Source organism: Eurypyga helias, unplaced genomic scaffold, assembly GCF_000690775.1.
Source record: "Eurypyga helias isolate BGI_N326 unplaced genomic scaffold, ASM69077v1 scaffold17769, whole genome shotgun sequence".
Lineage (NCBI taxonomy): Eukaryota > Metazoa > Chordata > Aves > Eurypygiformes > Eurypygidae > Eurypyga > Eurypyga helias.
Genome location: NW_010271776.1, coordinates 19,861 through 43,312, shown reverse-complemented (window position 1 = coordinate 43,312; position 23,452 = coordinate 19,861). Strand labels below are relative to the sequence as shown.

Sequence of the window (23,452 nt, the reverse complement as noted above, 5' to 3'; positions counted from 1 at the left end):
TCAGGGGCACAACATTTTAATTAATTGGAAACCCTTTTTTTTCCTCTCCATGACCAATTGCCAGATACTCAGAGTACTTCAAGGTTATCGGCTTATCATTTCACACTGTGTATCATACCCCGAACTGCAGCGAATGCACAAATTATGTGATGTTTTCATATAACAAAGTTATGAGCAAGAAAAAGAATTCAATGGTATATAAAAGTAAGAACTTTGGTTCTCTGAAATCTTTTTAAGTATTCAGTTGATGAGATCATTAGAATAAGCACCTAAGTTTTACCTGTGTCATTACCACACGGTAGATTTACTTTTTTTACAAGCATTTCAAAGCCACCCCATGGGCAGGCACCACAGCTGAGTTAGTCTTTCTTTATAGTGAAGTACGTTAAGGAGATGAGAGCGCCCCCCAGGATGGCCGGATGCTCAGGAAGCTCCCCTATGTAACTAAGCCGAAGGACAGCTTAAAGGCCAGTTCCACAGCAGCTTCTGTGACTGAGTCATGAAAACAGACATAGCACTCCTGAGGTTTCGGATGCAGAATGAGTCTCCTGGGAAAAAAAAAAACAAAACCCACACAAAGAAAATCATCATGGTTGGAGCTTTTTCCTCCTCAACTGTTCGATATATTCTGGGCGTACTCTAAGATCTCAGTAAGATGTCAGGAAGAACTGCTGTGTAAGACAGCTAGCAAGTTTCTGTGGCGCTCCTGCATTATCTCACTTCTTTTAATACATTAGGTTTTTACATCAAGTTATTCTCTGCTGAGTTTTCTCAAGCCTGTGCATGGAAAAAATTCTTCAGGTTTTCAGGATCTCATTGTATGGTTCTGATGTGTTTGCAGTAATCCAGGTTTCTGGGCTCCAAGTTGCCATCAGGGTACTTGGGAGCAAGCACCAGTATTCACACACTTATTAATTTTTAAACTTAATACATCTGGGAAGGTACATTCCCACATACCAATCTAATAAGCTCTTCTAGGGAAAAGCTGAAATAGGAAAGCTGTTAATACCTGTGCCAGTGTGTAGTGTTACAGCACAGCATACAGCTCTGCAAATACTAATAGACTGCCCCTGATCTAACATGCTGTTGGATAATGCAGAGACTGAAAAACTATTTTTAAAATATATCAACAGCAGTGTAAACATTTTTGAATTAGAGACTTTTAAATTAAAGATTTCAATTTTTAAAAAATTTTCCAACCCCAAGGAGAGCACAAACTGATGTACATTAAACGGTTGGGGTTTTTTCTGTTGAAACATCCAGTCTGAAGGCAAACAGGCTGAACAAAAGCTCTGGTGCATAATTTCTACATTATTATCCACAGGTAAGTATACTGGCCAGGAATGACATTTCCTCTCGCTGTATCAGAAAAAGAAGTTTTTACGCCGTATTCAGAAGTGTATTTTGCTGTTTTCCAACTTTCCTATTTGTGCAATATATGATCTAGTTGAAAATTATAACTTAATCAAGAATAATCATGTATCTTTCCTTGCCTATACTGAATCTGTTTTTCATATGGTGCAAGCATAGTTTCCATTTAACTGGGCATTTGCATTTTTCTTTCCATTCATCTAGTAGGAATACCAAATACAGAAGATGAGTGTAGAAAGGAAGGAAACATCCTGTTGACTGACTACTCCTAGTAGGACTGACTGCTTATGGCAGCTTAAATGTAGACAGCACAAAGCAGAGTAGATGGAGGGAAAAATAACATGTGAGAAGCAGTGGCTACAGAACAGGGCCTGAACTTCAACAGTTAGAAGATGTAATGTTCTGAATTGTGAAGAAATGATACATACTACTTTCTCATTACATCTGATTTTAATCACTTAAAAATTACTATTGTTAGTATTTAATGCCCAGGACAGTATGCTGTTCTGTCATGCAAATAAGGCTTAGCTATGCAGCAATATACGCATCATCAGAGGAGGCCACGAAGATGATCAGAGGGCTGGAGCACCTCTCGTATGATGAAAGTCTGAGAGAGTTGGGCTTGTTCAGCCTGGAGAAGAGAAGGCTCTGGGGAGACCTTACTGCAACCTCCCAGTACCTGAAGGGGCCTACAAGGAAGCTGGGGTGGGCAGGGCTTTTTACAAGGGCCTGTAGTGACAGGACAAGGGGTAATGGGTTTAAATTGAAAGTGGGGAGGTTTAGATTGGATATCAGGAAAAGATTCTCCACAGAGAGGGTGGTGAAGCACTGGAACAGGTTGCCCAGCGAAGCTGGGGATGCCCCCTCCCTCGACCAGGCTGGATGAAGCTTTGAGCAACCTGGTCTAGTGGAAGGTGTCCCTGCCCGTGGCAGGGGGGTTGGAACTAGATGAGCTTTAAGGTCCCATCCAACCCAGATCATGCCATGATTCTATGCTCTTCAAGAAAATCACTTAAAAATTAAGTTTAAATAACAACACAAATAATTAAAAAAATCCATTACAATAATAATGACAGAACATTATAAGGAAACTGTGGAAGGAAAACTCCCTTTTCTAAAGTATCTGAAGTAGACAGGTTGGTCGATGCGATCTTCCCAATTAAAAAAAAAACCAACCAAGCAACAACTACTGTATAACACTGAACCAGCATTATGCATGGAGGCAAGACAGGTGGAATATAAGTGGAAAGCAGGGAATGGAGGTGTCAGAAAGAACACAAAGAAATTGCAGGGTATTAAGAGTATGATTACAGTACATTAGCATCACACAGTGCAGCACTGTGAAGGGTGACAGCTCTGTGGCGTTAACATGCTGGCACGGTGCTCACCTGAACTGACACACTTACGTTTTACAGCAGCTGGAACATCACACCAGTGCAACTTCCCAGATCCCAAATCAAAGCTAGCTCAGTCAGCTTAAGTGTCTCTGATGTGCTACAGTTGATTCTTAAAGAGTACAGCGGCACATTCAAAGTGGATGACTTCGGGAGAAATACATTTGTCTTTAAACTCACCCCACGACCCAGTAACTCATCGTTGGTGGTGGTTTCCTCTGATCGGTCCAGTTCTCAGGAGAGCACTCAAACAAAACTCCATGCTCTCTTACTAGATCTAGGTCTTCAGCTGCCTCACTAAACTCTGAAATCCCACTGCCTGCTTTTTTAATTTTCTGTAAAACAATTGGTGAAATGTTAGTATAAAGGAAATAATTTTACACCAGCAAATACAAGTATGTGATTTCTTCAGGAATCTCTGAAACTGATGTCAAAGAACAAGCAGTGTAATAGTATATTTCTGTATTTGACTTTTTGTTGTGCACAATGAACAAGGAAAACTTCTATTCCTTCTTTTACATTTTACTCATGCCATACTGCAACCTGCCAATTCAGCATTAATTGTTGGAGCCAGCATGCAAAAACTACCCCAAATTTCTCTAAAAGAGAAACTTTGTTCGGCAGCACATGTTCATCGATTATTTCTGATTTTCAGAGCAGAATGAACCCAGCTGCTGCCTAGTGTACTCACATCTGAAGAAGCCAGAAAATCATGTGCTGAGGGAGCTGTGGCCAAAACAGAAGTTCTGACTTTCAAGTGTGAGTTTTTCCACCTTTTATGAGCTACATCTAATGGTTGAATGGTTTGCTTATTCAGGGTTTTTTTTGGTTTGAACTATCAACTGTCTATTTAACGGTTGTCACCAAAGGCAATTTGATGATAAGAAATATTTGTGTCTTCTCTCTGCTTGCTTTTGGGGTCCTACACTCCTAACAAAGTACCAAAAACACATGACTCGTTGCCAAAGTCCTACTCAGCCAAACCTCAGTGTCATATGACATTGACAGAACAATCCACCAAATTTAATTGTTTTTCTAACACTTAAAAATTCCTAGATGATTCACAAGGCACGTCGGTCTAATCAGATGTGCCTTCTTCAGTAACTTCAACAAAACATTAAGAAAAATTATACTGCTATTGGCAAACTGCGTTCATTCAATCTGTACTGTTATTTCCCATTTCTCATTTAATTGATTTGGATTGTCACTTTAGGATCTAAAAATGAAGCCTATAGACAGTATTCCAATTAGGCTTATAGTCAATTATTTCTCTTTTCCAAAAGGACTAAACAGGTCACAAAATCAGCAGAGATGAAACGGGATCCTAATTTGGTTCATGTCAATAAAAATCACCTCACAAAGCAGGCTTATAGTAAAATCAAGTGTGCACTGAACACAGTGTGTCTGATCTGAATGGAGTATCTCATACATTGATTCTTATACCTCCTGTTGAGATTTCTGCATTACTATTACCAGCTTACTCCAGGTGGAACTGAAATTTTTCATCAAACACAAAGCAGTACAGTTGCTGACATCCGATCCAAGCGTTTTTAAGCGTAATCTAAACTGGCTGACAAACGTATAGGCATCTTGGGTAGCACAGAGAGCAAAGACACCAAGAAGGAACGATGCTCTCCCCGTCAGAGGCCACTGTTCAGACACACTGACAGCACAGGGAGGGGAGACCGCACCGTCACTGCTCATAGGAAACATTTTAAATGAAAAAAAGAGTGCCTGTGTTTCCTGTTGCTGCCAACCTGAAATCCCTACACCCCTCTTTTCCTACTTATGGTCCTTGAACCCAGAGCGTGAAACCTTTTGCTAAGTTACAAACAAGGGTCTGATAAACAGAATAAGACAATACTGTATTGGAGACATGGAGTGTTTATTTTAGTGCCATAATTGCATGCACGCTTGGTGGGATGGTCAGAGAAAGAACCTGCCCATAATGGTAAAACTATCAGGAGCTTTAAAACCAAACCACATACACCTGCTAGTGAAATACTTAAATAATGAAGTGGAAACAATCCGGAAATACTGAGTTGAGACTGTAAATAGCAAAACAGAAAACAGAGCTTCCATACTTCTTTCCTCATGGACTGCTGAAAAATGGAACGAATTGAAAGACAGCAACGATAGAAATTCTCGATTAACTGAGGGTGGATGGAGCCACCAAGCTGTGCTACTTCTTTGTGAGTTGGAGTAATAAAGATTCCTTGCATCGTTTCCAGAGATAGATAGTGAAAGAGGGTATTCTCAGGACCAGATGTCAACCTTAAAAAAATAGGATAATTCAATTAATCTTAAAATAGATTTGAAAGAAATTTCAGTTAAATAACATAACTTCTGTTTCCTAAGACAGAATTGTTTTTCCAGTAACTACGACCAAGTACAAAAATGGATACAGACAGTCAAAAGGTGCCCATTCCTATACCAAGGAAATCCTGCTAATATGGACTGTTAATACTCAATTAAAAAAAACAAACCCAAAAGAACACACCCAAAAACCCCCAAACAAAACAAAACCCAAAATTAAACCAATCAAAAACCTGTGGTATTAGTTAGGTATTGCACTTGTGTTCTCAAAAATTCTTACCCCAAAAAGAAAAAGAAAAGGAAAAATAAAAACTATGGGAGGGGGCAGGGCAAGAAAGAGGAAGGCTTTCTTTAGAACTCAAAACACCAGAGCAGACCGCGCTGTCACAAGCAACAAGTGGGAACTGGGAAGATCAAGGCTTCTTTGTCCTTTGTACACCCACCTAGAGATACCAAGGGGGCACAAGGTATATGTGTGGCCCAAAACCTCTCTTATTTTAACCTCCAGGGTCACATGTATGTGGGATGTGCATACATTCTACTGAGCTATTACTGAGAAACAGTCATCTTTTCTAATTAAGCTCGCCACTTAACAGCTTCACTTTTGAGAATCCTTGCATAGCAAAGTTTGGGTTAGAATAAAATTATGCAGGAACTTCTGTGATCTGTGCATATTCAGAAAACAATTCATTAAAAATGAAATACTTAGGTAATTCTTACTTGATAGTATTAAGAAGTTCTGTGTCTTTCTCTGAAAGGTTCTTTTTGAGGTTTCCTAAATAAAAGGGATTTGGTAGGGTGTGTTTTTTCCTAGTGGCCTGAAAAACAAGGAGAGAGATGAACTAGCAGAGAAAACACAGCTAACAAAAGAACAGAATCAAACCAGCAGATCACCTACTTAGAAGAAAATGTTGCCTTTTTTTTTTTCATCGACTTATATAAATGTATTTTGTAACCTATTTTAGACTAAAGTGGGTTATGAGACACTTACATACTAGACACTATACAGCAATTTGTTCCAATAACTTATGTTTACACATTATTTTGGGGATATTCTCCAATTATTTCTGCTGATTCCAATGCAGCTGTGCTGAATTTAGTCATGTGAAAAACCCAGATGTTTACAAGTAATGATAAAATTAGGAAATGTGATGGCTCTGAGGCTTACCCAAAGCTTCCCAAGGCAACAGAAGTATTTTCTACTGAACTCAGGGGCTCTTAGATTTATTCTTTTATAACCAAATACGTTCCTTGAGTGCGTTTTTACGAGAACTGCCACCTCCCCCAAGCCCACCAGAACGTCAGCAATGCGCCCTGTTGTTGTTCTCAGACCTGATCCATTACGGACTGGGGATGACTGCTTTCCTCTTCCGCGGGACCTTCGTTACCATGGTCAGGTCCGCCGCTGTTTCTCGTAGGGCTCGGCTTACGTGTCTTTAAGGAAGAGTCACCAAACGGGGACCTTCTGCTTGCCGAAGTGGTTACTGATTTGGAAGCATTTTGTAGCTTACTTAGGATGGGTGAGGCGCTCAAGCTCTCCAGTTTGTCACGTGGTGCAGGAAGGAACCAGTCAGCACAAGATAAAGGTGGAATGGAAGGCGAGTCTAGCCTTTCCTCTATGCTGGTGTCTATTCCTTCTAGCTGAAGTATAGTGGCTTTCACCTGATCTACATATATGCAGTCTGGTCCTGGATTCCCGATGGCTTTTGATGCACAGCCTCCTGCCTCTAGCAGAACACACAGCATAAAATGTCTCTGTAAACATGAAGGTAGAAACATGAGCCTTGGGTTTAATATACACGACGTGCTGTATTACATTTGTATCTCATCTGGTACTTAGGCAAAATACAGCACTATATTCAACACTCCTTCCTCATGTCCAGGAGTTATTTTTTTCTAAACAAGCCATGCCCAAGGAGATCTGTTTTCACATTATTTACATAAATCAAAGCATCATTTACACACTCTAGTTGTTTGTTGCACATTTAAAAACCCCATATTTCTGAAATGAGTTGTCTGAAAATTCAGGAAGAAGTTCTTCCCGGAGAGGGTGGTGAGGTGCTGGAACAGGTTGCCCAGAGAAGCTGTGGATGCCCCATCCCTGGAAGTGTTCAAGGCCAGGCTGGATGAGGCTTTGAGCAACCTGGTCTAGTGGAAGGTGTCCCTGCCCATGGCAGGGGGGTTGGGACTAGATGAGCTTTAATGTCCCTTCCAATGCAGACCATTCTGTGATTCTATGAAAAGCCAAGGTCATGGAAGCAAAACCCTCTTCAGCCAAAATGAAAATGCATAAAAATAATTCAAATTTATACTTGAACTTGCAAGCTTTACAAGTTTATAAATAAGGCTACTCTCTGAGAAATTCTATCCCATGGAATAGATATGTTGTGAATATCTTGTAAAATTACAAATAAAACACATGGAGAATTTCAGTCTTAACAACAGAGAACTCACAACAGCAAAACAGAGCATCAGAGAAAGGGCGTACTGGAAATGTTAACTTACCAAGCCAACTATCAGTAAAAAGTATCTTGCTTCTGGTTCCCTGTATCCTGTAAAACTTGAAATGTCACATGGCTGGATATGATGATGTGGAAATACTTCCCGCCATATCACTAACTGACCAATCTTCTGTTCTGCTGCCAAGGGTAACAGACAATAGTGCCGACAATATAAACCTATATCAATAAGATCTTCCTTTGGCAAGTGATTACCAATCAAGTAACCCTTAATTAAACACAGAAAAGGAAGTGTATTCAGTAAGAAATACAACACCACCACTTATCGCTTAAGAGTACTTGTCACAGAGATACCCATGCTCGACATGCACCGAGATCATAAGCTTTCTGGCCAGAAACTGTCTTTTTGGTGTACAGTTGTACAATAGGTAACACTGAGCCTTTGCACCACATCTGAACAATCAAAATACTGAAATATAAACCAATAAAATATCAGCATAAGTGAGAGTAATCAACAGCAAGCTGGGAAATGCATGCCTTAACAGCTTGCAAAACAGCTACAGAGTTAAGGTGCTTTAATTCTCATTACCTACCTACCAAAAATACTGAGCTTTCACTGGAATTAATAAAACTTCCAAAGAAGCTACATAGCACAGCAGTTTCCAGAACTAAGGGTGTTACAGTTAACGCACTCTCGCGATACATACGCTGGAGTGCCATTTGTGGTAACAGTTTAGTCTCATAACACTACCAGCATGAAGAACAATGGCATGACAAAATCCTAAAATGTCAGTTTCCTAAAGCAAAGACTGTTATCTTCCCCCTTCTTTACACTGCTGAATACACTGTCTACATTTAATGAAGATAAATAAATTTACAAATGAGGCCCAAGTGAAAAACCTGTCAATTCAATTTCTCAAGTTTTTTTTTTAAAGACAGGTTAAAGATAGATCACCTGTTTATAAAAAAAATGGCAATGAAGAAAAAAACTCCTATTAAGAATATCACTTGAACTGCCTCTTACTACTCTCTCTCTTCAGTCTTTGGATCACAGGCAGTAAAATTCCCCCAAGAGTTTCAAACAAGAATCTTGTTCTTATCATAGTACATATCACATCTATATCATAACAATTCTTTCTGTAACAGTGCTTGAGTTTTAGGTCTGTTACTAGAAATACACATTTAAAGCAATCATATGTTTTTTAGTATTTGTGAGGTTCTGACAAGAGTTACTCCATGACTGGGTTAGATTTCCACATGGATTTTCCTAATCTTTAGGCCTTAAGCACTAATACTACCTTGTAGAAGAGACAAGAGCCCATTATCATATATAATCTTCTCATGTCATAATAATCTTCAGACTGTGGGAAAAAAAACACATGGTATATTTTTTAATTCAGAATTTTTATTTTGCTGACCAAATGTTAGTAAACTAATTCCCATCTAGTGCTATCAATGTCTTATTTGATACTAAGTGAAATAGCAACTTTTTAGCCTTCACTACTGATTTCTGTATCACTACAATTTTCTCTAACAATTTTCAGCTCAAAATCACTGATGTCCTATTTAGTTCTTCTCTGTCCATAAACTATTTTTGTGAGGATGTACTGATTCTCAGAGTTCTTAGCAACAAAGCTGACGCAGAACTAGAGGCCCTCCTAGAGTAAAACTTCCAAGTCAATTTTTCCCAGTATCTGACATTTTACCCGCTTATTGATCTTTCAGTTTAGATAACCGGTGCACTCGGATTAGTAACACTACCTTAGGTTGGACAGAGAGTATTTTAAATTAATTGGGTGCAATCAATTGCTGTGCAATAAACAACAACTTGTAAACACTGTTTTCTGTAAATAATGACCCAGTTTTAGTAGAGTCATCTTTTTTCCTGGGTCTTTTGCAAGATGGACTATATGTCTGCCCACCTTGTATTTTAGGTTTTAAGAACTGTTAAGTGTCTTCTGTAGTTAAGAATACATATGTCCCGAATGGTTATGCTAAACAAGTTATCAGCATGCACTATTACAGCAGGCCTATAAAGAAAGTAAGTTTAAAATAACTCTTCTGGAATGTGAGCTTAAGAAAGCTCTTTCATTGGAAAGTAAAACTGAAATTTCAGTTTTTCTACACCTCACTGTCCTATGAAATGAACTGAAGAGCATGCACAGCATGTGATACTTAAGTAAATTACTATCTTCTCCTTTAACAGTATTAAAACTATGCCTAACTCCTAACTGCTTTCTGTTAATGGGAAAATTAAGTTCTCAGTGCTCTGGAGAAGTTTTCAGGTTTACTCACAATTGCTTGTGAAGGGGACAGTTATTTATTTAAAAAAAAAAAAAAAAAAAAGAAGAAACATAACAATCACCTATGCTGAAATCAGAGTGACCTTGTCAACATTGCATGGTCTTACACTGTAGTAAATCGTGGGTTTTCAGTGACTAATCCTGTGGCACTGTAATATGGTTATCATGTTAACCATGGAGAGAAATTCGTGATAAATAGAATAAGTAAATTTGACCTACCTTAAAACAAGCATAATACAGTATACCTTTGGTTTGACTCCCACGATTAAAAAAAGTGGCTGAGTTTGGAATTAGTGCTTTTTTCAAACTCCTGAACACGACACCAAGGCAAAGAGTTACGGTGCAATGCAAACAACAAAACCAAAACGGTTACCAGCTCTGCAAAGTCAGCTGCTTCCAGATCACTCAGTGCTGTATCAATTTCCATCTGAAATGTTTAAACAGTACATTTTAACAGGGATTTCCAACACAGTAACGTACAGTAATAGCACAGTTGGTTCTGTCTTGCTAGCCTCAGAAGATTAGGATTCACAATTACAAAGGGACTGGACAAAAATTTGCACATGCTTTTCAGTAGTATTATCAAATATCAAGAACAACTCAATTCCTCAGATTAAAGAAAAATCCTTCCTAAATGCCGTGTATCTCCCTCTTGTTTGAAACTGTAAAATTTCTGCTTGTGTGTCTTCTGAACCCACTGGTGGGTATAAAGGACATGTCACTCTTTGTTTCAGTGTGCTTTAAAACATGAGGTCTAGAGACTAGCCCTTGAAGACTGGAGACCACTCTGAAATCTGGCACGCTATTGCTGACTCCAGCTGAGTTAGCAGAAAAATCTTTTTCACAATGGATTTAGTTTTTGTCTCTATGGAAATTGCCAAAACTTTCTCACACATTATCTTTGTTCTGCTAAAACCGCTTTAAAGCTTGCTTATTTCTCTGACAGAACTGTTGCTTAATAGAAATTTTGCTAAAAATACAGGCACTGAAGTTCATGACATAAATGTGCTACTTCATGAAAAAAGAATATAAACCCCATCATCACAAACTTCTTGGGCTGTATCAACAGGCTGCCTCTAATTGAAATACAGCCAGGTTTTCAAACTGAGAAATGTCAGCGAGGCTGTTGGCAGTCGACAGCTAACCAGTCTCTCAGCTTTTCCCCAGTTAAAATTTAAATGGCTTTTTGCCCAACAGAGAACCGGCAGTTTCAGTTTTATATTCCTTACAGAATCTAAAGATCTTCACCAAAACTTAACCAGAAAATTCATGTCCTCTAACAATAAAATTTTCCAGGAAAATGAGGATGATCTCAGACAATTTTGGAGACCATTATCTGTATTGTAAATATCAACTACAGAGTTGCCTAAACCCCCATAAAGCATACAGTTTTACAAGAAACGAACAACCTGCAAGCTAAACTAGAGAGCAAAGCATAATAGAGTCTCTCTACAGAAACCTGAGAGAAAAGAAAAATACATGGAGGAGAAAATAATTGAGCACCAAATAGTGAAAGGGAAAACAGTGTCTTTTCCTGTATAAGGAAAAGATGTGAGTGACAACAGTTAGAGACGCACTAAGTTGCATTTAAAACATATTAGGTTGCTTACTGACCATATTCTACGTCTACGTGTTGCAGGAACGTTTTGTTCTGTTCAGTTTTGGAGCATGGATTTTGCAAGAGCGTGGCTGGGCGTGTTTCAGGACCGTGTGCGCACCTCTACATTTGTCACCTGGCTAGTGGATTTAGCTCTGGAGTTATGACATGAAAGAAACTCCATAAATACGTACTTCTGCAGCTAAAACCTATGTAACAGGGTGTTGACACATATATATGAAAAAAGCAGAAGCCTGACTAAAATCCTGGCAAACACAGTGGCCTCAAGCACACTTACCAAAAACGTATCTACACACCTAAGTCGGGGCAAGGTGGAAAGAACTAAATCAGGATCAGTCTGCTTCTAAAGCAGAAGACAACTTGTATTACAGAGAAAAGCCAGAGAAGGCCACACCAGCAAACAGAAATCTGTTTGGGAACAAATAGCACTGACTGATGCAGAGCTTGCCATGCCCATGGCAACTTCTGTGACTGAATAGTAATCTGAAATAATTCTGCAAACCCTGTCAACAGCGAAGGTGAAAGACTTACCACTTCATCCCCTCCCCTCCAAACACACTTCCATGAAAGCTGTACATGAGGTCTTATTAAGCATAAGAATCAGAAAACGAGGAAAGTCCTAGTTCATATTACCCCCAAATAAAGACCCTATACATTAAAGAATATGCCCCAGCAGAAATAGAGTCATTTTGAACATCCAAGCTCAGTCCTTTTGCAGAGCCATTTTGAGAAGCATCTTCAACTTTTCACCACACAGCCTCTTTGCTTTCAGTGAGTACCATGTTCATTCCTTGTGTCAATGCTGGAGGAAGTAAGTTTGGATAATTGAGTTTATGGTCAGCTAGGATTAGAATAATTCTATAATAATTAGAACTAGCCTGAACAGTGTTATCTACAGGCTTATAAGTACTTTGGGTCTGTCTGTCAAAGAAAACTCTCAGTTTAAAATTTCCCAAGTGTTTTATTTGCATTAAATCATGGCAAATACTCATTAAAAACCAAACTCTACCATGACAAGATGAACATATTCTAAACATCATTCCATCCTAATGAATTCTTTTTTCCTGTCACATTTTGTAAAAACTGCCATGCACGTATTGACTCAAATACAATATGCAAACAACCCTTCACATGGTATGGAAAATAACTTCCCAGTTGTGGAGGTGAAAATATTTTAAAAAACCACAAAGGCGAAAGTGAACCCTAGACACACTAATGTTCAAAAGCACAGAAAATAAAAGTGCAGTGCATCTTTCTTACATCCACTTTAGGTCCTCAAGTGAAATGACTAATCTAAGGCATCCACTGCACTTCACTGCAATGTCTGATATCTAACACTTCTTGAATGAAAGACAACATATAAAGTGTTACCAAACTGCAATTTAAATATATGTGCTGTATGGAAAATTATCTTCTCAACTGGTATCAGAGATTTTATATGTCAAATGATTTCTTTAAACATAAAAAGAGGTCCAATTTTACAATATGGCTATGTCATTAAAGGCCAGCAGATTTAAATAGTAATTAGCTACTCAGTCATACATTTAGGTCCTTGAACGAGACTGCATTTCATTAAATACCTTCAGTGTAGATACTTTCTGTCTGAGCTAGTCCTTTCACTTCAGGTTCTCTACACAGTTAATGCAGATGAAGCCACAGGAGGCCTTCAGGCACAATTCATCTAATACTAAAGTAAACAGCTCAAGTCAAGCAGTTAAATTATTACTGAAGTACCAGATTTTCCCCATTAAATAATAAGAGCAGCTCAGGATTAGCACTTCAACTGTAGTCATTTATGTCATAGCTCTAAAAGAAGGTGAGACAGATGCACCCCAAGTCGCTACAAATTTAATAAAGCTAAGAAGCCTCATTTTGCCTCAGTTTTAACCTTATTTTGCTATCAGGCTAAAAACTTAATTAGGAAAAAACCCTCTATAAGATTAAAATAAGAAACATTAATAAAACCTACAAGGAAATAACAACTATTAATACTGATAAGATTATAAAAAATGGAAGGGGAAAAAAAAAGCCAGGAGAGCGCCAGGGTAGTTTTATCTTCATCCCTGCTTAAATTTTGGCTTTAGTGCTCTACAAGATCATTTCTGGTGAATGCTTTATTTATCCAAGTGGACTGTATCATCTTCCAAGAATAGAACTTTTCATTTAAGAAAACAGAGAAAATGGGGGCTGGAGGGGGAGGAGAGCTTTCGTCTACTCTGTGCCACACAGAAGTCCCAGAAGGTCTTTCAGATGAGAAACTTCAAAGCAATTATTTTGTGATCACCGTGTCTTGGAAGTGCACACTGATTTCTGTACTGCCGGTACACTGGAAAACAAAGCAGCAAACTGCATCTAGCGAGACCCAGTTACCTACACCAGAGCCTAGCGTCGGATCCAAACATGTTCCAGCAGCGCTACACGGAACACGTAACCCTTAGGCACGGGGGCAGCACTTGGTTACAAACTGGAACATGAGATGAGAACAAAATTCAAAACTACAAGGCCTTTAAAGGAGTAAGTGAAGTCTTCTGGTTTGTTTCTAGACAAACGCATATACAGTTGTTATTAAAGAATACATCTGACACCTAATCAACAAAAAAATATCTACAGGGGCTTTGGAGAAAAAAACCAACCAACCCCAAACCAAAGAGAGACTGAAAGATCTGGATGCACAACAGAAAGAAAAAAATCATGGGAGAAAAATATTTCAGATGAACTTTCTGTATGTAAGACACAATTACCAGCCTGTGTCCTAAATGGAATTTCATACAAGTTTTCCCCTACATTCTCCGAGGATGGTATCCTGTTCACTCTGCAGAGCTCACTGTGCTGATAAAAGGCATTGTATACGCTTATCTGCCAGCTGCTGTACAACATGGCTAGCACTTGCTTATCTGTGCAGTGCAAACTATGCTGGAACTGCGTTGCAGAACCCACCACCCCGCAAGACAAAGTCTCTAGCTGTAACTGCTGATGAGGACTTTGCACAACTCAGTCAAAATTCAATTTTCATTCTGTGTAATTCCATTTGAATATGGAACTGAAGTCACGGCAGTGAGTTAGGACTGAAAGCTGTAATGCTATTTACTGTGATCTAGCTTTTTGTCTTACTACTGCTTAAAGCACAGCTGGATTTCCAGTTGGGAGGTAACCAGACACAGTGAAATGGTGCAGAAAAGCTGTACCTGTATGGTGTCAAACAGATGATGTAAGGACCTGTACTTTGATTCTGTAACAGCCATTTATAACTCTCCTAAATGACAAACTATGCATGGGCTTCTGAAGTAGCATCTTCTATCTGGAAAAGTACTTAAAGGGTCAAAATGAAACATGAAGCTACAAGCCAGGGGCTGCTTTTCCTACTGCATATGCTAGTTGTTAGAGACGTGTGTGTATATACAGATATATATATATATTTTAAATCCAGTTTAATTCCTTTGTTATCACGTCCTCTTCCTAGGCTCCGAGGAGACCTCATTGCAGCTTTCCAGTATCTGAAGGGGGCTTACAAGGGTACTGGGAGAGGACTTTTTACAAGAGCCTGTAGTGATAGGACAAGGGGTAATGGGTTTAAATTGAAATCAGGGAGGTTTAGATCAGATGTCAGGAAGAAATTCTTCACAGAAAGGGTGGTGAGGCACTGGAACAGGTTGCCCAGAGATGTTGTGGATGCCCCATCCCTGGATGTCTTTAAGGCCAGGCTGGATGTGGCTTTGAGCAACCTGGTCTAGTGCAAGGTGTCCCTGCCCATGGCAGTGGGGTTGGAACTAGATGATCTTTAAGGTCCCTTCCAACCCTAACCATTCTATGATTCTATTCTATGATTCTAGATAACTCTAAAATCACCAAACTACACTCATAATCTGTTTCCTGTGGGAATGACTCTGTAGTTCCAAGCTTAAATAAAGGATCCTGCAGGCAAATGGGTGGTCTGGGATGGGCAAAGCACTTCGGTAAATTACACAGTGACAGCAGAAAATACCAGCATCCATTTTCTGGCCTCTCACGCACAAGTTTTTCCAGAGAGATCTGAAAATGGCATTACCTTGACTTCCTGAGGCAGCGTCAGCCAGCGCAAGCCTGGGAGACTGTCTAAGAACAACGCACTGCAGGTGTCGTAGTGTTGAGCGCTGGGGCTGGCATTTGACTTGAGTCTTGCAGGCTGAAGCGCACGCTGGAAGAACAGGTTGAAAAAATGATCCAGGCGAGAAACATTTTCCACCTGGCAGAAAGCACTGAACAAACATGAACTCCAAGTTAGAATAACACTGAGAAACTTGTAGCTTGTTTATATAACCCTCAGCTATAGAAGTGTCTTTACATCGTGATAGTACCTTTGGTTTTCTTTTTTTTTAACGCTCATTTTAAACACATAAAAACCCACTAGGCTAATATCCAGGCAGAACCTACAAACAAACAACTAAAGCAGTACAGTATTATAGTAGATGTCTTAAAGCAACTTAAGGTGAGACGGTTATCAGCTTCATCCTTTTGGAAATGTAGATTTTTCTTTTTCTTCATGGCATATACACCTCAACCCTGAACTGAATGCAAGCATATGAATAGCCTTCCTTGGCAATTTTATTTAGGTTACAGTCAAACTGAAAATTTTCTGGGTGATGTCCAAATGCAGAGAAAGACAGTCACGCTGCCAAATACAGCTGAGAACTCTGGAGTGTTTACTTTATTAAAAATGTAACACTGACTCATATGTAGGTTTTACAGACAGTGCTTTAACACCAAGGGTAACATTTGCAGAGCACTGTTGATATCCACAGTGGCTTAAGATTATGTGAATGCTTTAACCTAATCAAGGACATAACTTTCTGAATAACAAAGACTGAAGAGAGTCACGTTAAGACAAACAAAAAGGCAAGAACAGAATTCTGGGGTTTGTGCAAGTGTAAAGGAACACGCAAAGAAATTCCCAGTAAACATTAAAATTAATGATACTAGCTGTCTTTTTCAGGAACCACCAATGAAAAACTAGTGCCTGAAAAGAAAACACTTTAGAGAGAACTCACCTGTCTAAAGAACCGTACATAAATTTCAAGGTCCTGACAACGTCTTCAATCATGTTCCTCTGCTGAGCAAGTGGCACACTAAATGACAAAAATGCAAACGTACAGCTATGTTTATACCATCTTCGCGATGGGTAAGCATAGGTGTCTTCTGAAGAGCTCTACTCTCAACTAGTGAGAGTGCAAACAAAAACATTCCTCATCGGACTATAGGAGAGATTTCCTTTGAGTGACTTGCCCTTGATGTCACAGACAGTAGTACAGCTGGGGAAGAAAGAAAAGGAGTCCTCCTAGAACACATAAATATGTAACACTAAAGCTGTTATTCAGTGGTCTCATACCAGGACTTGAGTTTACCAAAGACTGAAAATTACTGTTTTCTAGCTAACATTTATTTCTGAGAACTAATGAGACGTACTCCCTTTAGAGGAAATGAAAAAGAAACTGTAACAACGGGTATATAGAAGATGGAAACAAAGTCAACCAAGAAAGTGGAATCACAAGTATAGAAAATAGTTAGAGTACATTCTAAGCCCTCCATTTTTTGATAGAAGAGTACAATTTGAGGACACACAACAGAAAACAAAATAAAATCAAAAGAAAAACAAAGCATTTTATTTTAAACTCACTTTTCTTCAGGAAGGCCAATTACAAGCAACTTGTCCGATTCTTTCCAGTAAACAACTTGCACCAATTTTTCACATAAGAAAAGGGAGGAACTAGAAAAATTCAACCAGAAGTACTTTTGTTAGCACTAGGAAGTTATAAGAGACCACCATTATAAGCAGAATGATTTACATGTATTTTATATGCAAAGTCTTATGCTCATGTACAATCACATGCATGCATCTGGGCCAGGTTAATTATATTAATGACTACAGAACTCAAAGATCCTCCAATTTCCATTCCAAACAGATCACACCAGTAGTAACAACATTTTCAAGTATACTAATATAAAGGATGAACAACGGCTACTGAAGCCCCACAGCTGTCTTCTGAATGATTCAGACACTTTTTAAAGGTCTTCCTGCCTAGCTTTAACACAATCGACTTAGGAAATGAATGACATTTCATATCAGCGTGGGGTAACCAGAGGTACAAATGAAGTTACTGAACACAAAATGGCACGTTTTGAAAACAAGCCCAAAAGGTATCTGAACTTCATTACCTGAGTGACAAACCTAAGCTTGAACTCTCATGCTATCTCCTTGTATAGAAAACTGCCCTTCGAAGCTCAGCAATCCCAGAAAGACACAGGGATCTTTCACTTAAACCACAGAGTGGATTACCAATGAAACAGGATCAGACCCAGTGTTCTAAATAGCAGTAAACCATACATTATGCACCAGATTATCAGATTAAACGTACTGGTTGGTACTAAAACCAAGGTCTGTAAATATCTTGGACGCAGGATTTATAGCAAAACCCCACCTTTCTTACTATCAAGTCAGAAATTTTTAATAACAAGCTAACACTTCAACAAAGTGGGAAAAAGGTAACTTGAGTTTAAGTTTGAAAGATTCAAGAATTTAATTTTTAACAGGTAGATTCACTCTTGTTCTGTATAGAACTTTATGTACGACCCATGTGTGCTTTTCTGTAGACATAAGTATAAAATAATAAAAAATAGTAATACATGACATTTCAAATACTTTTACCTGATTATCTGGGTACCAGTAACACTTTCCAGTATGTCGGACAGGGTGAGAAATATTCCTCTCACACTTTTCAGTTTTTGGGATGCTTCTGATATGGGGTACTGATAAAGAATTTCTTGCTGTGAAGAAAGTTAGCTGTTCGTTAAGCAAAGGAAAACCAAAACCACAACCCTCCTCCCCCAGAAAACAACACAACAAATTTTTTTCCTGACAACAATTTTTTTTAAATCACGAAAGCTTTTATCATATACTTTCATGTGGTATCAAAACAGCCAGTGGTCTGCACAGACATAATGGAAGATTCTAGAATGCACATGAACGTTTCTGACAGTTTTAACTTTTCTACTTTATAGAAAAGTAGGTCTTATTTAGAATCATTATCATACGGAGAAACATAGAGCGACAAACAGCATGGGCACTGCATTTTACAGCTTACAGAACACTGGTAACAAATCTGATCCCAAGAGATAGCTAATATTTATATGGCTCTTTCTGTATTTAAATTGTGATTAAAATCACAGCATACAGCACTTTAAAGCCAACAGTAAGAATATGTAAACTCCAATCTCTTTATATAATCCTACCTAATTGCTTTGCATATATAGCACAGAGTATATACCCAAATACCATATACACCATTAACAATTTTATCCCTAAACGTTCGATAAAAAACAATTTTATCATCAAACCAGCTGTATCAGCATACTCTTAAAGAAGTCATCTTGAAACTGATGATCAGTAGAGATAAATATTTTTTCTAACCTGTTCTTTAGAATATTTTTTATGTAAGCATTTTCAAAAATTCTACATTAACTATTTCAGTAATCATACAAAATACAGTATTAAACAAAGTTATCATTCCCTGCCATTTATTATTCCCTGCCAAATCATGATAGGCCAGAAATGATGTGTGCAGTATTAAGTACTTCCAAGGCAAAGGACAGTAAACTACACAAAATTCTACACGAACAGAAGAGACACAGACGCGATTAACTTTCCTATTTATGTCACTAGGCACATCCAGCCAGTGCCAATAGCCAGTAGAAAGTTTTCCTTCACCAAGATTAGAAGAATGTGAAGTTTTGTTACAGAAAGACCTGGCAAACTCTTCATTCTTATCCAATTTAATTAGCTCTGTTTTCAAATACTCATTAGTGACAGGATTTTTTTTCCCCTTGAATCAATCCCTCAGCTGGAAAACCCTGCCATTTTCTAATTACAGCACTACAAAGGGATAAATAGAGCTTTTTTTCCTCCTCACTATGAACCAGGGCCTTTACACAAAATTCATTTGAGAATTATCTGTGCACTTTCCACTTTCCCAGGGAAAGAAAAGACAACTGTAACAAAAGGTCATAGCTGTATCACATATATATATATACACTGAGTTTGCCAGGTTTAGCACATACCACCACCCAAGATCAGCTGTCTTCAAAGCAAGGAGAAAGTTCACGGCCCAGTAGCAGTGGAATTAATAAATGAGAAGTAGCTCATTTCTTAAAAAGTGTTAACCCTCCCTCAACCCAAACCTGGACAGACTATCTAAACTAATGGCTTATCAAACACCTTTCTTTTTAAAATTTTATTGTACCAATGTCTCAAACTGAGCCTAAATAACATGTAAAAAACCATCCGTGCAGTCTTGACAATGTAAGAAATGGCAAAAAGAAATTGTGTCAAAATGGTGCTGAACAGCTGAAAAACCCTATCGTCTTCCGACACAGTAAGAGAGGCTTTACTTTGCACCTTCCATAAGATTAAAGAAGAAAACAGTACATGAAGGACAACTATGAATTCTTAAAGATTAATTCAGAAATTACAGAAACAGGGGAAATACTACAGGAAATGCAAGTCAGTGCCCATATGCAGCAAGCTACCTTAACAGGCACTCAGTAATACCTACTATGCAAGTGTGCTAACATGCACTTCCAGTAACACTGTCATGTAGGAGGAATATCAACACTAATTCCTTTTCAGACATGGTATCACCAAAATCAGCTCCAACACATCAAGATGACAAAGTTGCGTGCTGGTACAAATAACATGGGTCGTACTCGTAATACCTACCTTGAACCAAAACACACAACAGACAAGATCAGCCTTACTCACTGAAACCATTACCATATGGGACACTCCCTGCACATATCCCACATGACTTCTAACGCCACTTTCCTTCATGGTTGGGTGGGTAGAGCTTACACAGCTTAGAGCTCATTAATTCTATTTTTCAGAGCCAAGAGCTCACAAGTGGCAGAATTAGTTACTAGCTCTACTTGCCATTCTTTATAAGAATGTGATCTGCATACCACATCTCCTTTGGATATGGGTAAAGAGGCTTAGGAAAGGATCGCTACATTTTTACTGTGCAATATGGCATAGGTGTATAACAACTTTACTGCTAGTCTGAAGTACTACCGGAAACTAAAGCTAGAACAGTACATCTAGAGGACAGAAGTCACTTATGTTCACCAAATGTAATTTAAGATAAATGCCTTGAAGAAAGGGGCATTCTTTCGTTATGAAATGTTATAAAGAGCTTGATTACACCAGCAAAGCATCTCTCAACATTAGAGAATATTGAGGGCTGCATATCTGCCCAGACTTCCCAGGGAACACTTCTTCGATGCTATGAAGGAAGAACAAGTGCATTACAATCCCTCTTTTAGCACTGCTGAACATTCAGGGTTAATCCTGCTTCTTGGGAGAGTGTGAAGAAATAATGGGGCAAAAAAGCAGTACTCCATTTACTCTGAAGTCTGGGAACTGCAATTAGGCATTTGCATATCTATTCACCTACCCTCTGAAGAGCCAGACACCCTGAAATATTTTTTTTTAGTATTTCAAAGTTTATGTGAAAGTACTGATCTTTAAGTCTACAGCAATTGTCCTTAGTTGTTCTATCCATTTAATAGAAGTCTTGGACTATTTGCAATACATAAGTGGACTTTGCTAAAGCATCTTATGTTTATTTAAGTCACAGTTAAATGAGCTCTTTTCATTTTTATTATAGGGAAATACCAAAGCAGAAAAATACTGCAGTACTGTTTGTTTTAATGGAAACAGTCTCCGGGTGGGAAAAAGAGCATAGAATGATCCTACCTCGTTGCAACACTATTAAAAAAAAAAAGTAGTAATTATAAGAGACACTTGTATAAGCTAATTTCTGCTGAAGGTACCTCCCATGGAAATATGTAGTCTCTTAAACAGGATTGGAAAGAACTGCAAACTAAGGCTTACACTGCTATTGTCTTGCTGTAAGATGCAACGAAGAATACACTATCTTAAAAATACTACGTTAAATCATTATTTATATTGCCAAGTCAAGTACTCAGGAGTTACAAAGTACTGGATTTGTGGTTGCCTAATAAGCCTTAATTATACACACTCATCCGTCTACCTGTCTCGGCACAAGACAGGCCTCTTTAGAAAAAATTTAGTAGTTAAGACAATCTCACGCTACGTATGTACAAAAGGGCTGAATTAACATTTCACAAGTAGCCATAAATCTGTCATTTCCTAGCTTTCAACCACTTGATGCTGCAAACTTCACAATATTTTTTAAATGATATTATAATATCATGTAATTTTCTAGCATTCTCCTCCCTAGCCCTGTCTCTAGAAAAATTAATTCCATTACGTGAAGTTGTAACGCTTTATTACGCATCACCAACAGCACAACGCAAGCTTCTATCGGCTGAAAGAGAGTATCAAAAAAATAAAACATCTCAGAGAAGGGATGGGAACACTGGTTGGATCTAAGGATGAATTCCAGGTCAGAGAAAGCAAAATTACTTTCTTCTGCTCCCGTCCATCACTGTCCCAGCATCCCCGCCCCTGGGGACTGGCAAAACTTGTGCTTCACGTGATGTCTCCAGATCACAGACAATGTAAGATCACTGAGGCACTATGCTAAATCTAAGGAGAATTTACAGTAGGGGAGAAGAGCTTTTTTCCAAATGTCTATTCCTTAAAAGTCCACTTTGTCCGTCTGTCATTTTCAGGTGGGGCAATAGGCCAAACTCAGCCCTCCATGCAGGTCTATGTCCCTGCATTCCCAGTGGACTATGTGTAGCCATGGCTACACCATGAACAGCATCTCCACAAACTGACAACGGCTTGTATGTACACTGGCAATTTTTTTCTGAAGAGCACAGGAAGGAAAGAGAGAAGGAAGCTTTATACGGCAGAGGAAAAGGACTTCCGTAGCTCAGAAATGTTGCCCAAGCAAGAATCAACAGCTGATAGCAAACAGCAGCTATGTGAGTGCTCTAAGGAGAGGTAAGTTAGCATTCCAACCAGGAGGAGCTAGAGGGGTTATGTATGTGGGCTGCCAACAGCTCCCGCTGGGGAACACCATTTTAACTAGGCAGATTTCAAAGTCAGAGCAGCATACTGAAAACATCACGCGAGCACCTGAGAGCAGCAACAAACTTCTGAATTCATCTCCACCTTGCCATAGAATCATAGAACGGTTTGGGTTGGAAGGGACCTTAAAGACCATCTAGTTCCAACCCCCCTGCCATGGGCAGGGACACCTTCCACTAGACCAGGTTGCTCAAAGCCTCATCCAGCCTGGCCGTGAAGACAGCCAGGGATGGGGCATCCACAGCTTCTCTGGGCAACTGTTCCAGTGCTTCACCACCCTCTTCATGAAGAACTTCTTCCTGATATCTAATCTAAACCTCCCTGCTTTCAATTTGAAGTCTGGTGTTCGTTAACACCTCTGGCCTGCTCTCTATGTAAAGACGTTCAGCAGTGCTGCAGTGATTTCAAGTCCAATTAGAGTTGTCAGCGGTGATGCTGATTTTGTTCCCCTGGAATCTGACGCCTTATTTCTGCCAAAATGGACATTTTACAGGCTATTCACTATTCAAAACAGTTAGCAAGTTTTCATGTATTTGCTTGTTTTACATCCAAAGGCAGAGCAGTTGCTGTTGTGAGTTGTCCCCTTTCATCTTCACTTTTCTCTAGTTAGCCACATACCTCATCCTTAGACGTGTCAGAGTCCAGTTTCAGCGTGAGGAACATCACAATATGAGGCACGTCTTGCACAGCCTGCTGAAGGTCCGTACTATCTTCTCCCCACAACAGCCGCACCAGAGTGCTCATACTTGACTCTGCCTGTTTATACTTTTGCTGAGAAGTTCCTTCAGGCTCAAATATTGATGTTTCAAACGTAAGTTTGACCTGTTGAGATAATTAATTATTGTGAAAAGGGGGCTGTACTTACAATTGCATTCTAATATCAGAAGAAATAGATGCAGTTTGAGCCCTTGAAGAGATTGTTTTCTTAGCTTTACCAGATGCAAGCA

The 23,452-nt window shown here is 38.9% G+C and overlaps 1 protein-coding gene across 1 annotated transcript in view; it reads right to left on the bottom strand.

Annotated features, from left to right (window-relative positions):
• Window positions 1-436: 436 nt before the first annotated feature.
• Window positions 437-23,452, bottom strand: part of INTU (inturned planar cell polarity protein) — a 40,986-nt gene continuing 17,970 nt past the window's right edge. The window contains exons 3-15 of the mRNA XM_010158931.1: window positions 23,124-23,327; window positions 18,141-18,259; window positions 17,112-17,201; window positions 16,486-16,563; window positions 15,507-15,696; window positions 10,217-10,270; window positions 8,839-8,901; window positions 7,587-7,808; window positions 6,414-6,836; window positions 5,802-5,899; window positions 4,850-5,039; window positions 2,946-3,100; window positions 437-548 (exon numbers count right to left, since the gene is read on the bottom strand). Coding sequence (XP_010157233.1) covers window positions 437-548; window positions 2,946-3,100; window positions 4,850-5,039; window positions 5,802-5,899; window positions 6,414-6,836; window positions 7,587-7,808; window positions 8,839-8,901; window positions 10,217-10,270; window positions 15,507-15,696; window positions 16,486-16,563; window positions 17,112-17,201; window positions 18,141-18,259; window positions 23,124-23,327 — 1,998 coding nt within the window. The remainder of the gene's footprint in view (window positions 549-2,945; window positions 3,101-4,849; window positions 5,040-5,801; window positions 5,900-6,413; window positions 6,837-7,586; window positions 7,809-8,838; window positions 8,902-10,216; window positions 10,271-15,506; window positions 15,697-16,485; window positions 16,564-17,111; window positions 17,202-18,140; window positions 18,260-23,123; window positions 23,328-23,452) is intronic.